Source organism: Athene noctua, chromosome 1, assembly GCF_965140245.1.
Source record: "Athene noctua chromosome 1, bAthNoc1.hap1.1, whole genome shotgun sequence".
NCBI classification, from domain to species: Eukaryota; Metazoa; Chordata; class Aves; order Strigiformes; family Strigidae; genus Athene; species Athene noctua.
In genome coordinates, this window is record NC_134037.1 from 24,250,538 (window position 1) to 24,262,636 (window position 12,099).

The 12,099-nt window shown below is 39.3% G+C and overlaps 1 protein-coding gene across 1 annotated transcript in view; it reads left to right on the forward strand.

The window, feature by feature from the left end:
• Positions 1 to 1,930: 1,930 nt before the first annotated feature.
• The window catches only part of DLGAP2 (DLG associated protein 2), an 84,708-nt gene continuing 74,539 nt past the window's right edge, over positions 1,931 to 12,099 (forward strand). The window contains exon 1 of the mRNA XM_074922347.1: positions 1,931 to 2,964. Within this exon, the coding sequence (XP_074778448.1) occupies positions 1,963 to 2,964 (1,002 nt within the window). The 5' untranslated portion in view covers positions 1,931 to 1,962. The remainder of the gene's footprint in view (positions 2,965 to 12,099) is intronic.

The window sequence follows — 12,099 nt, forward strand, 5'->3', positions numbered from 1 at the left end:
TTATTTCAGAGAAAGTTGTATTTCCTTTTTGTAACTACATTTATGCAGGGTATTATAACCTAAATAGTACAACAGACTGAGTAATCAACAGTAATAAGTCTTTATTCTAATGTGAAAATCAACAAGAATTAAGTAAAAGAAACTGGCATAAAAACAAAATAGAAGCAGAAAAGGATATATGCACACACACATCAGTTCCACACCATGATAAAGTCTGGAGGTGACATTTACACCCTTAAATCCATCTTTGACTTTATTGTGGCAGGATTGGGCCTAGGATGAAAAATATTTTATTGTTTATTAGTTTAATGTTACATTCATTTTAAAACATTATGTGGAGCTCTGAGGAAATTAGGATGTAATAAAATTATCTAAGCATCTTCCACTATAGGAAATTTAAAGCATTTAGGTTATGAGATTGCTGATGCTAAAGACTTGCAAAAAACTGCATTCTGTACTGAAGGTATCATGACATAACACTTACTAATTGAATAAAATTAAAGACATATGGGTATTAATCTGTTTCATAACCATATCCAGGCATTGAGTTTTCACCAGCAATGGGAATATGATTTAGGGGAGTTTTGTCACATATTTACAAACCCCTCAAAGTTCTGCTGGCTATTACGTTATCTCTACAGGTTGGTCTCCAGTGTCCAGTTATGTTGTTATATATAAGGAGTACCTATTCTCTGGCTTCCATTCTGGTTGAGGCCTTCAACTTCCTTGTATCAGGCACCTGTGCAAGATTATTTAGATTCTCTAGAGCAAATTTGCAGACAGACTGTGCTAAGTGGGTTGTATAAACACTTAGGCATCTGTCTGATCCTCTAAAGGATCATCTTGCATCCTATATCTTTGTTGCTTTTGAAATGTTGCTTAAATAAGATGAAATTGAAGAGGGAAAGTGAATGCAAGAATCAAATTGAAGCATTTTGGGTTTTTTTAATTTTCTGTTTGTAGCATTTGACAGCTGCAAGAAATTGCATGAGAGGAAAAAAAAATTACTTGAGTATCAAAATCTTTGCTTACAAGCTACTTTTATTTAGTAATCATGCTTGTTTAATAACCACAACTTGGAGCACATGATCCATAGGAACAAATAATTGTGTATATCAAAACCTGTAGCTTGTACCTAATGATATTTGTTTTATCAGGAATAACACAGAGTTGTTAAATAAATATTTTCTAATTTGGACATAAAAAGGGAAAACTGCTTAACAGAGAAGACCTTACATGTATGGGAATAGGAATAATACTTCCGGACTAAGGATAACATTTTCAAATATTATCAAATGCTTATTCATAAACTGTTTAGTGATACAAAAATGAAGCTTCATTTCAACATCTTCATATTCTTTTTCTCTTTACTGTTTATTATTCATGTTTATGAACGGTGAATTTGGGATCCTGAAACTGAGATTAATTTAAGAAAATGAAGTTCATTTTGTGATATGGAAATGGCTCCATGGAGAAAGGATACATTTAGGTTAAGATATCCAACCGAGAAATCACAGAACAGAAACTAGGCACATGAAACTCAAATGACTAGACACAAAACTTGACATATGAATTCCAAATATCAAATAATAAACTAAATATTTGAATGTATGCATTAAATCTATTTGAGTAAATTTGCATAATGAATAGCTTCATAAAATTTAGAACTGCTAGCAGACAGTTTTGTAAACAAGAAGGAGACTACATTCACCCCATAATTTGGTCATAGTGAGCGATTTTAACCAGTTTTAAAATGGTGAATGAAATTCCATGAACGGTGAGAGTTTCCATCAAACTCATAGAGAAAAAATGTTTAGTTTTGCAATATACTTGGATTTTGCAAATTAATATTTTAATCAGACACATAACATAGGTTTATGTGTTCTCCTGACAGACCAGCAGTACTCATGGTCGCCTTCTCAGCACTTCAATGAAGAAAGATACTCTCCTGCTCCGAGGAATATGAAAGGATTATCTGGTAGTCGCAACCAACCACAGTTATGTTCAGCTCATACTTGTGGCTTAGCATCCCCTGAAGATTGTGAACACACCCACGACCATATCCACCATGGGCAGGAGCCAAGGCAATCATATCTTCTCAGCCCCACAGAGAGTTGCCCGATGGACCACCATCGTTGCTCGCCACGCAGCTCCATTCATTCTGAATGCATGATGATGCCCATGGTAATGGGCGATCACATGTCAAGTAGCACTTTCCCCAGAATGCACTACAGCTCACATTACGACTCAAGAGACGACTGCGCCATGTCTCACGGTAACCCTAAGATTAACCGTATTCCTGCAAATCTTTTGGACCAATTTGAGAAACAACTTCCTCTTCACCGGGATGGGTTTCACACTTTACAGTACCAGAGGACCTCAACAGCTGCGGAACAACGCAGTGAGAGCCCAGGAAGAATACGCCATCTTGTTCATTCAGTCCAGAAACTTTTTACTAAATCTCATTCTCTGGAAGGATCATCCAAGGGCAATGTTAATGGAACAAAGGGAGACAGTCGAGGGGATGACCATCATCATGGCCACCATTCCAAGCATAGCAAAAGGAGTAAAAGTAAGGAGCGAAAACCAGAAAGCAAGCATAAATCTGGAATGAGCAGCTGGTGGAGCTCTGATGATAATTTGGACAGTGATAGCACTTACCGAACCCCTAGTGTGGTAAATAGGCACCATGCAGATCATATATCCCACTGCTATCCTGAGGCTCTCCAGGGGCATTTTGGGGATCTCTCATTGAAGACTTCCAAAAGTAACAATGATGTGAAGTGTTCGGCTTGTGAAGGGCTAGCAATGACCCCTGATGGTAAATATATGAAAAGGAGTTCTTGGTCCACACTTACAGTAAGTCAGGCTAAAGAAGCTTATCGCAAATCATCACTGAACTTAGATAAGCCTCTGGTTCATCAGGAAATCAAACCTTCCTTGAGGCCGTGCCATTACCTTCAGGTAAGAGGAAGATTTTCTTAAGATTTGTAATGAAAAAAACATCAGTTTGTGCCACAGTCATCATAAAAATACAAGGGTAATCGGTATATCTCAAAGAATATCTGTATGGCTCACCTAAAGCAGATATTCCATGAACATGAGAAAACTCTAGTTTTTTTCTTTGTTTATGGGGCACAGATTAAAAACTATAAAACTAGTGTGATATAAATTAGTTTAAGGTCAGTGGATGTGTTTTTATCTTTGGAGTTCACACTGAACATCTTGATAAAATCTATATATCAGACTGAAAAAGGGGCAGTTCTGCCAGCAGCCTGGGGTCTAGAAAAAATGTTTAAACACATATGTGAATGACTGATTTTAAAAACAAGCTGCGTGGAATCCTATTTTTGTGTTCTTTTATTCCTTTTATCTATGTTTTTGTAAGTAACAGGGGAATGGATTTACTGGTGTACTCAATTGCTTTGTCTTGATGATTACTCACAAACTCCTGTTTAGTGATTGGGTCACCCGAGATCGTATTGAACTGAGTCTCTTTTGAGACCATACTATAAGCTATCCTTATTGAAAGTTACATGGGTACCTCAGGGAGATAAATATTTCAGGCCTGGCATTCAGACTATTTGTGATGGCGTTCTGCACACTTGTTTTCTCTAGCAGCAACCAAGAACCTCCCACTTTTTCCTACATTTAAATTCTTATACCTGCTCTTGCTGCCGTTCGCCACCCCACAGTCATGCTACAGTAGCCTTTTATGATACTGCATGATGATCTGGATCTTAAAGTGATATGGGTTTAAAAAATAGCTTCCAACATACTTTTTAAAGACATTTACATAATTTACATGGTCTAGCTCCAACACAGTCCCATGACAAGTGACATTAGCACATCAGGATGTACAGAGAACTACATTGGAAGCAGAGCAGAAAGGAGGGAGTAGTGGAAAGGATAACTTTTTCAGCTAGCTTTGCCACAGAAAAAACATAGTATACAAATATTCCCTTGGGTGTTTTTACCATGTACAGCCTTCAAAGCCTGCATTGTTCTGAGTACCTTCTCTTTTATTTCTTTTCAAGGAACTTCTCTTTCTCCAGAACTTAACTGATTCTCACATTAACATGGGCAAATCTCCACTCCAGATTTATGTATCTTGAGATTTTTAGTTCCTGTGGGATCTGTAGAAACCCACAAACACAGGCTAGCCACAACCATTGTACTTCTGTGCAGAGCTCTCTCCCCTCTGAGCAACAGAGGTCCAAAACTAATGAGTCACAGTTGAAGAGCCAGATCTTTTCAAACAAATACACAGACATCCAGGTTCAGACTTACCCTCTGAAACAGGGAAAGTTCCTCATTGCAGAGAAAAGAAAATAAAGAAATTGCAACCCTCATAGCACTACTGTGCAAACGGATTTCAATTTAGACTGGCAGGTGTGTTATTTTATCATATCCAAGTAGGGTTCTCACGTATGTAAAATAGCCTGCACTTCCCTGGAATTTTTTAATCTATCTCAATGAGCCAGAACTGGAAGTGCATCTTGTGCAGAGAGTTCCACTTGTGTGTTCTAAAACCATGTGTACATCTCCAATATTACAGAGATGTTTAAGTATCGTTAGCTTTATTCTTACTGTGACATACTCCTACTTCTACACAGATGGCTCTGGTTCCTCTACATCTCTGCTGGGGTTTGTGCTTTCCTTCTCATCATGTTTCATTGTTTCCTCTTTACATCTCATTTTTCTTTGCAGAAGCCACCAGTTTTTACTTGTTCCTGGGCTGCCTTCTTACTCCTAACTTATATCAGCATCCTCAAGTGAATGTGAAACACTGAGTTCACAGACTAAGTTGATTATCACGAAGCTTTAGATCAAGCCCCATGGCAAGCATAGGAAACAGGAAAGCACATTTTTTGCAGTCATTGTTTTATGCTTTTTGTGAATTGAGATGACTACAGAAAGGAATTTTCACCCAGTAACTAGGTAGGTTCATCAACTGGCAGGTTGATCCAGCTTAAAAACTAGGAGATGGGAATTTAAGTTTTTGCTGCACCAGAGACTTTCTCTGCGATCTTTGTTTTTAAGCCCCTTTAAAAATGGGATAATAGCCCTAGGGATCCTATAATGGAAATTTGTTAAGAGTCGAGTGCTCTGTTACTACCATAAAGAATCTACAGTTGTGTCCAAGGCAATAATACCAGGGATTCTCTAACAGGAATATTCTCATTACAAAATATTAAAATAAAATATATGTTCTATAGAATCTGAATATGCCATTCAGAGCATAGATACCCCTCAGACTGAGTAGCTGGTTTATTCACTAGCCCAAGGTCAGCAAACAAATTGAAGGGACCCCATTCTGTCAATGTTATAACTAAATGTTTAGTTTTTAAATTTCTGCTTTGAGGGATGCTGTGCTGTCACACTGTAATCATTAAGACCAGAGATATAAGTCCCATTATTAGCTCTGCCATGAACTTTCTCTCTGACCCAGGAAATGTAATTTGTTAATCACTCTACACTTCAATTACTCTATCTGCAAAACTGAGGAAGGATATTTAACTTTTCTTATGGCAGTGTAAGAAGCATCACTAAATAATGATTGGGTAAAAATAAACATTAGGTTCAGAAACTGAGAAAGGTGGAGAAGCATGTCAGGATCCCTAGCCAGGAGAGTTTACTGCCTGGCTCCAGAACATCTGGCAATGATAATTCAAAGGATTCTGAAGTTGATTATGCAGCAGCAGATTTCCCTGAGGTGCACAACTGCACAGATTAGTGAAAAACCCCAGGCCCTTCACAGGATCTCTGTGTTTATAGCATTACAACACGTGATATTGAAAGACATTTCTCCTGAGTGATGTCAGCTATGTAATTTTTAATTCATTTTAAAGCAAAGCTGTGAAATTATAGTCCTTCAGTGATCTTATATATGAATATATAAACATACCTCAGAATAAGATAAATTCGTTTTCTATGTTTATATATTAATATTATAAATTTGTAATATATATGTGGCTTTTATTCTGCTACCTATTTATATGAGGATTCACTGTACCCAGCTCACTTTTCTGTCTACTGGTCTCCTTCTTGTTATTTTTTCTTTCAACACCTGTATAAAATACTGCTACTTCTGTTTTCCACTGTAGAGTTTTGGTATACAGAGTCCAAACTGGAAGACGATGGCAGTGTCTTAAGCCTGTGCTTGAGACCATGTTTTCTGTGCTGTGTTTTGGGGCTGCTTTTTCCTTAAAACTGAAACTCTGAAGAGCGAACAAAGGAAATTTCTTTCTAAGAAGGGAACTTTTACCAAATTCACAGATACCTGAAAACAGGAGATGAGAAAGGAGGTTTTGCACATTATATACTTAAGTCATGTCCTAGAGTTGAAAGCAGGTATTGCTTTAAGCTGGTAAATCTCCAAGGTTAGTTTCTGGCTCCTCTCTTAGAGTATCACATTCCCTGCTCCTCCACAAACAGTCCTTGAAGCTGGGGAATCTCCTGGGACAGAGAGTGTGCCGTTGTTAGAGGTGATTCGGTCAATGTGCCCTCTTCCAGCATGGGTGGTCATCTAGCCATAAAGTGGACACTTTCAGAGAACGAAATTAGTAGAAATAAAGCTGTATAAAATAGTGGTTATTTTTCCCATCTAAAGCTCAGATCGGATTTGCATCACTCCTGATACAGTGGAGATGGTGTGTACTTGCAGAGAGAAGGGAGAGGGCAAGGGTGGAAAGCCCCTTTGGCCTCAGCTCATTGTTAAATCAGCTTAGCTGTAAAGTTAACCAGATGGATAGCTAGCACCACAAGAGCAGAGAGCGGCCATTTGTAAATGTAAACTAATAGCATTTATCAGATTCTTGTGAATGATTAGCAACAGTTTTTATGTATGGTCTTTAATTTCTGTTTGGAATGCAGACAAATTGAGCTACAAATGCCTTCCTGGGCACCAAACACTTCTATCATCTCACTCAGCAGGCAGAATAGACTAAGTACATCACACATGCAGGAAAGTGCATTTTTGTATAGTTTTAGCTATAGCAGCTGCTACTGTTTTCCATGTCATTTTAATTTTAATATAAAATATGTTAAGAAAAAGATAAACGGGTTGTGAAATCTCTTCTGTCTTCATCAGCTGTTTTGGCTAATTAGGTTCAACATGTATACAGTGCAATGACTTTGATTAATTTCACTCTGGTATGTGTACTAGTGAGGGGCAAAGATTTTCAACAGGAAAAATGGATACAAACTAAATAGCTGTACTAAAATGATGAATACGAAAGTGTTGCTTACAGTTCCACCACTGAAATACCTGTGAATGCTAGTTAAAGAGAATTCCTACAATAAAGCCAAAAGACAGGCAAGAGCATAGCACTCACCATCACTGAAGTTCTGGAGCACAGTGCTACGTGTCACTGATTAGTATTCCTCCCGCAGCCATTGAACAGCCTGCGAAGCAGCAAGCAATCAAGGTAAACATACCACAAGGTACAGTGAATGAGTCAGCACTAAAAAAGAAAATAGCATGTTGTTCTAAAAATGGTTTCAGCCCACTCCTGTCTTCCTAGTGCATTTAAGTACTAGCGTCATCCGTTACAGCAGTGGCACTGCTAAGCATGTGGGTAATAATGTCAGCTGTGTACTCTACAGAATGAAAGAAAAGCACAAGAGTTGATCTCTCAAAAGAGAAAAAGAAAAAAAGCAGCAATTTCAACAAGGCTGCTGGTTTCAGTTATGCCTACATGGAGAAGAGATTTGAGGACAAGCTAATGGATAAACAGTCATTAGGCCCTCGGTTACATTTTTCCAGGAACTCTTCTCGGGGATGGGACAGATTCCCACAAATGACACTGTTGCCCTCGAGAGGCATGCTACTGCTTTGCACTCTTCTGGTTTGCGAGGATGGATGGATATGAACTCAGTGCACCTTTCTCACCCCTTCATCTTTGTGAAACTAGATTGTATCTGTTTGCTTGACATAAAACCCATATATGAACTACAGAAACTATATCCAGTACTCTACCAACTGATGCATACTGTTGAGTTAGCCAGAACCAGCAGAGTTTTGATACTAGCAGCCACATCACTACCACCCACACTGCCTTCACAATTTATGACCAGCCACCACTCAAGAATTAACTGGGTTGTTTCCACAGCAGGGAGAGCTAGTAGTGATAGTAGGGTAGCAGGGTAATCTGCATGCTAAATCAGCATGGACACATGCTGTGCCGTTCTGATTTCCACAGCCCAGTACAGTCCTACAAGGACATCTTAGCTAGACCTGTGCCCTCCCAGTCAGGAGTGGAGATGTGCAAGAGAGACCTGTAATGCCCAGACAATAAGGGAAATGATGGGACAGTTAATGCCCCACAGTCCATTCACAGTGTTAATGTCAACCAACAACATCTGGTGCAGCACCAGGGGCCACTCTGTGGAGTTATTCCTCAGGTCAGTAGGGTATAATCCTGCCATACAGAGCAGCAAGCTCAGCCATTCATACTTGTTCCTTATAATGCTCTCTTTACCCATCATGTCTCTGAAGTATGGCACTTACAATTTTAAGAGCATTAAATAAAAAGGGTTTCATACACTTCCCTGTGTTTACAGCATGCTGACAGTTTTGTGTGTCACAAATCCCAGAATACTTCTTAAATACCCCTTCCAAGGGAAAAAGAAGGGGGAAAAAAAAAAAACAACAACAAGAAAATATGATAGTATAAAGCTCTGACTCAGATTACTGATATCTTGAATTACTGTTTTAATCACTGATTAAACAGCACACTGCTTCCATGCCCATGTACTAGGATGCTTATATTGGCTGAAATGAATTGCTGAAGATTTTTCCAAAAAAGAGTAGAAATTTCAAAGTTAGTATTTTCTTAAAGCTGCCAAAGCAAGTCCCTATTACTGTAGAAATGTCAGAGCTAGGAACAGAAAAGGGAGGCTGTGATCCCACTGCCCTTTAATCAGGGGGAATTGTCCTTCTTTATAATGTTAGTACAGCATGTTGCCAAATTGTTTTTCAATGTTTGCCTCACTGAGCTGAAGGTTGACCTTTGCATTTGTTACCCAAAGGTGTCACTGGGTCTGAAGAAGTTTTCAGCCAGGACTAACTTATTATTTTATAGACCCAGGCCAGTTGCATCCGTCAGACGAGACAGCCAGGAACACGCACTCGGGGCTGTAATGACCACACTCTCTCCTATCCTGCAGGCTTGCTGCCTAGGGCACATCCAGCTCCTCTCCTGAGCAGTTTATACCCTTTTTCCTACGAGGAGGTGACTGTAAAAAATGATGAAGAATTCATAAATGTTGCTTTGATTTTATTTTTTTTTTTCCATCTGGTTTTGGCCATCTTACAGTGCTGTGCTTAAAGATTGTCTTTTAAAGTGGAGTTGCAGGTGTGTTTAAATGGCTGAATGCCCAGATGGACAAGGTCCCTGGTACTTTTGGTAAGGGGAACAGGTCTTTTGAAAAGTGTGCAGATAGTTAAGAATTACCTAGTAGCTAGACAGGAAAAACAATTACTCATTTCACTCTGTAAGCTAAATTATTGGAGTCATCTGTCAATCACTAGTTAAAATGAAAAAAATGGATGAATGGAAAGTGTGTATATATATTTTATATAGCTTTTAATAATTTGTTTTAAAGACATGCAGTTTTTTTCAGTAGTAGCCCTATAATAAATAGGGGGGGGGGGGGGGAAAGGTGGAAAGGTGGTATCATTTCCTGCTTAGATTAAATAAGACACTGTTTACTACAGGCCACCTTTTGGGTCAGCCCTGGGACGGGTGCCCTGTCTAGCATTATAATAGCTCTGCAACAATAGAGTCCTTGATATATCTGCAGTCTCTGTGGTTTCAGAGGTGCTGTGTGCATTGTAAGTATGTTGGGAGCACCTCTTCTTCCTTTAAGGACATTTCTGTCTCTTACTCTATACTTCTGCGACCATGTCTGTGGGGTCTTGCTCCACTCACACAGGTCACAACTCTAAATTTTCCTTTGTGTCTGCAGTGGTAAAGGAAAAGATGTTTCCAGAGGGACCTGCAGGTGATTTTGGCTAATAGGTCATGAAATGTTGAGAGTCTGGGCTAAAGGGTCTGATGATACTTTATTTTACCATTTCTGAAATTGGCTAGAAAAGGATGGAATAGTAAGGCATTGCAATGCCTGCACTGTGTTGCACAGAGCCCCAGCTACCTGTTGGACGTGATGCAGTGAGGCCACAGGGAAGCAGGTGACCCTCTGTGAGCAGGAACACATGCCTCACGCACTGAGTCTTGTCTACCACAACTTCATCAGTCACAAAAACCAGGCTGGTTTTCTTCACTGTGTTGTGCAGATACCTGGGCTCCACTGTTTTTCAGGCAATTCAGTCTACCTTTCCCAAAAGTATCTATCAGGAAAACTTGTAGTTAGCTTCAGTTGCTGATATTATGGTTCCCTGGGGGAAAGATTTCTTTCAATGATTGCTCAATAGCATGGGTGTGGAGTGCTGCAGGCCAGCTGACCTCCAGGCAAGACAGTGGGACTTCATTTATTAATGTATGCACAGCCCTAGGGTAATCACCGTACCATTTTTATCCATCTCTCTCTCACTAGTACTGATGATTGTGAAGCAGCAGAGTGAGTTGGAGCAACTCACAAGTTCAGCTGAAAACTTACCTTTATTTAACTTTATTATTAGGGTCATTTTCCAGGCAGTACTCTAAGTCACATTACCATTACTAGCACTGCTTGAAAAGCTGGATATTGCTTAAGGAAAACCTGCCCCACTTAAGTTGATGGTAGTATAATTTTAAAGTGGCTTAAACTGACCATGAAGCAGCATCCTGGGTCACTTACAAAAGGAAATATGCAGCCAGCTGGAACTCAGGTTTCTTGGTTGAATCCCTACTAGTTTTGTGTCTTAGACTGAGACATATATATATATATATATATATGATATAGATAGATAGATAGATAGATAGATAGATAGATAGATATAGATAGAGGTTCTCATTTAAGTACAAGCCAGGCCCTCCCTTCAGTCCAAGCTCATCTCATATCAAAGTTCTGGCACAAGATCTCAGTGAGCTCCAGGCTTAGCAGGCTAAAATCACTTATAGTGTGGACAAGCCCACCACTGCCCTCTGACTGCACCTTGCTCCACCATGTCAAAACAGTACAAAGTCCAGAGGGTCCCAGAGAGACCCGGCAATATAGCAGAGCATTTGGAGGTGGCTGAACTGCAAGGGTCTTTGCCAACAATATGAGCACAGCAGGTCATGAGGTAGACATTTGGCCCACATTCATCCAAACAGTATAAACAAAGCTACAGTCCTCACAACACTATTTACAGTATTTAACCATCCTCAGATTGCAGTTCATATTGTTGCTGGAGACCCAGTTAGGAAACATAGTGTTGGTTCTTTTTTTTGAGTTCATCACTGTTGAGATATGAGTTATAAAGTATTATTTAAATGAAAAGAACACTGCTCTTTAGAAAATACAGAAGTGGTGACTAAGCAGTCCTGAGTACACCAAACGGAAATCTTCTTTCCATCAAGGATCAGTTAGTGCAGCTTTGCTTGGAACTACACATGAAAAACTAAAATCAGGCAGTAAATAATTCTGGTACTGTCTGCCTATTCAAACATCTCCCGGCTGGAATATTATGCTTTTGTTCTGTGATCTGCATGGGTGTCCAGTCCATTCCCAACTCAGAAATTCCTGAATTCAAGATGTTTTCAATCAAATGTAAAACATATATTGTTTGCGATCTGTGTAATTTTCTTCCTCTTTCTGTGATAATATGACTGTTCATAGCAAAGCCTGGAGAGAATGGCTGGCAAGGCAAAGATGTCTCTTCCTTTCTCAGATTAGCTCCTGCCTTGATGGACAGCGTCAACAGACTTTTGGGGAATGCTGCAAGAATTCTCTGTGCTTATGAGCTGTCAAGGAGTTCAGGGAGTAGGGGGGTGGTGTGTGAAAATTAAAGCTAATTACAAGGACTGGCAGTGCTAGTGGTGAGGAGTCGGCCCTGGCATATTTTGTAGAGATTTTTGAATGGCCTCATTGTATAATTCATATTCTTTGAACACTGAATCAGCAAATTAAAAAAAAAAAAAAAAAAACCACAGAAAAAACTAGTTAAAAATG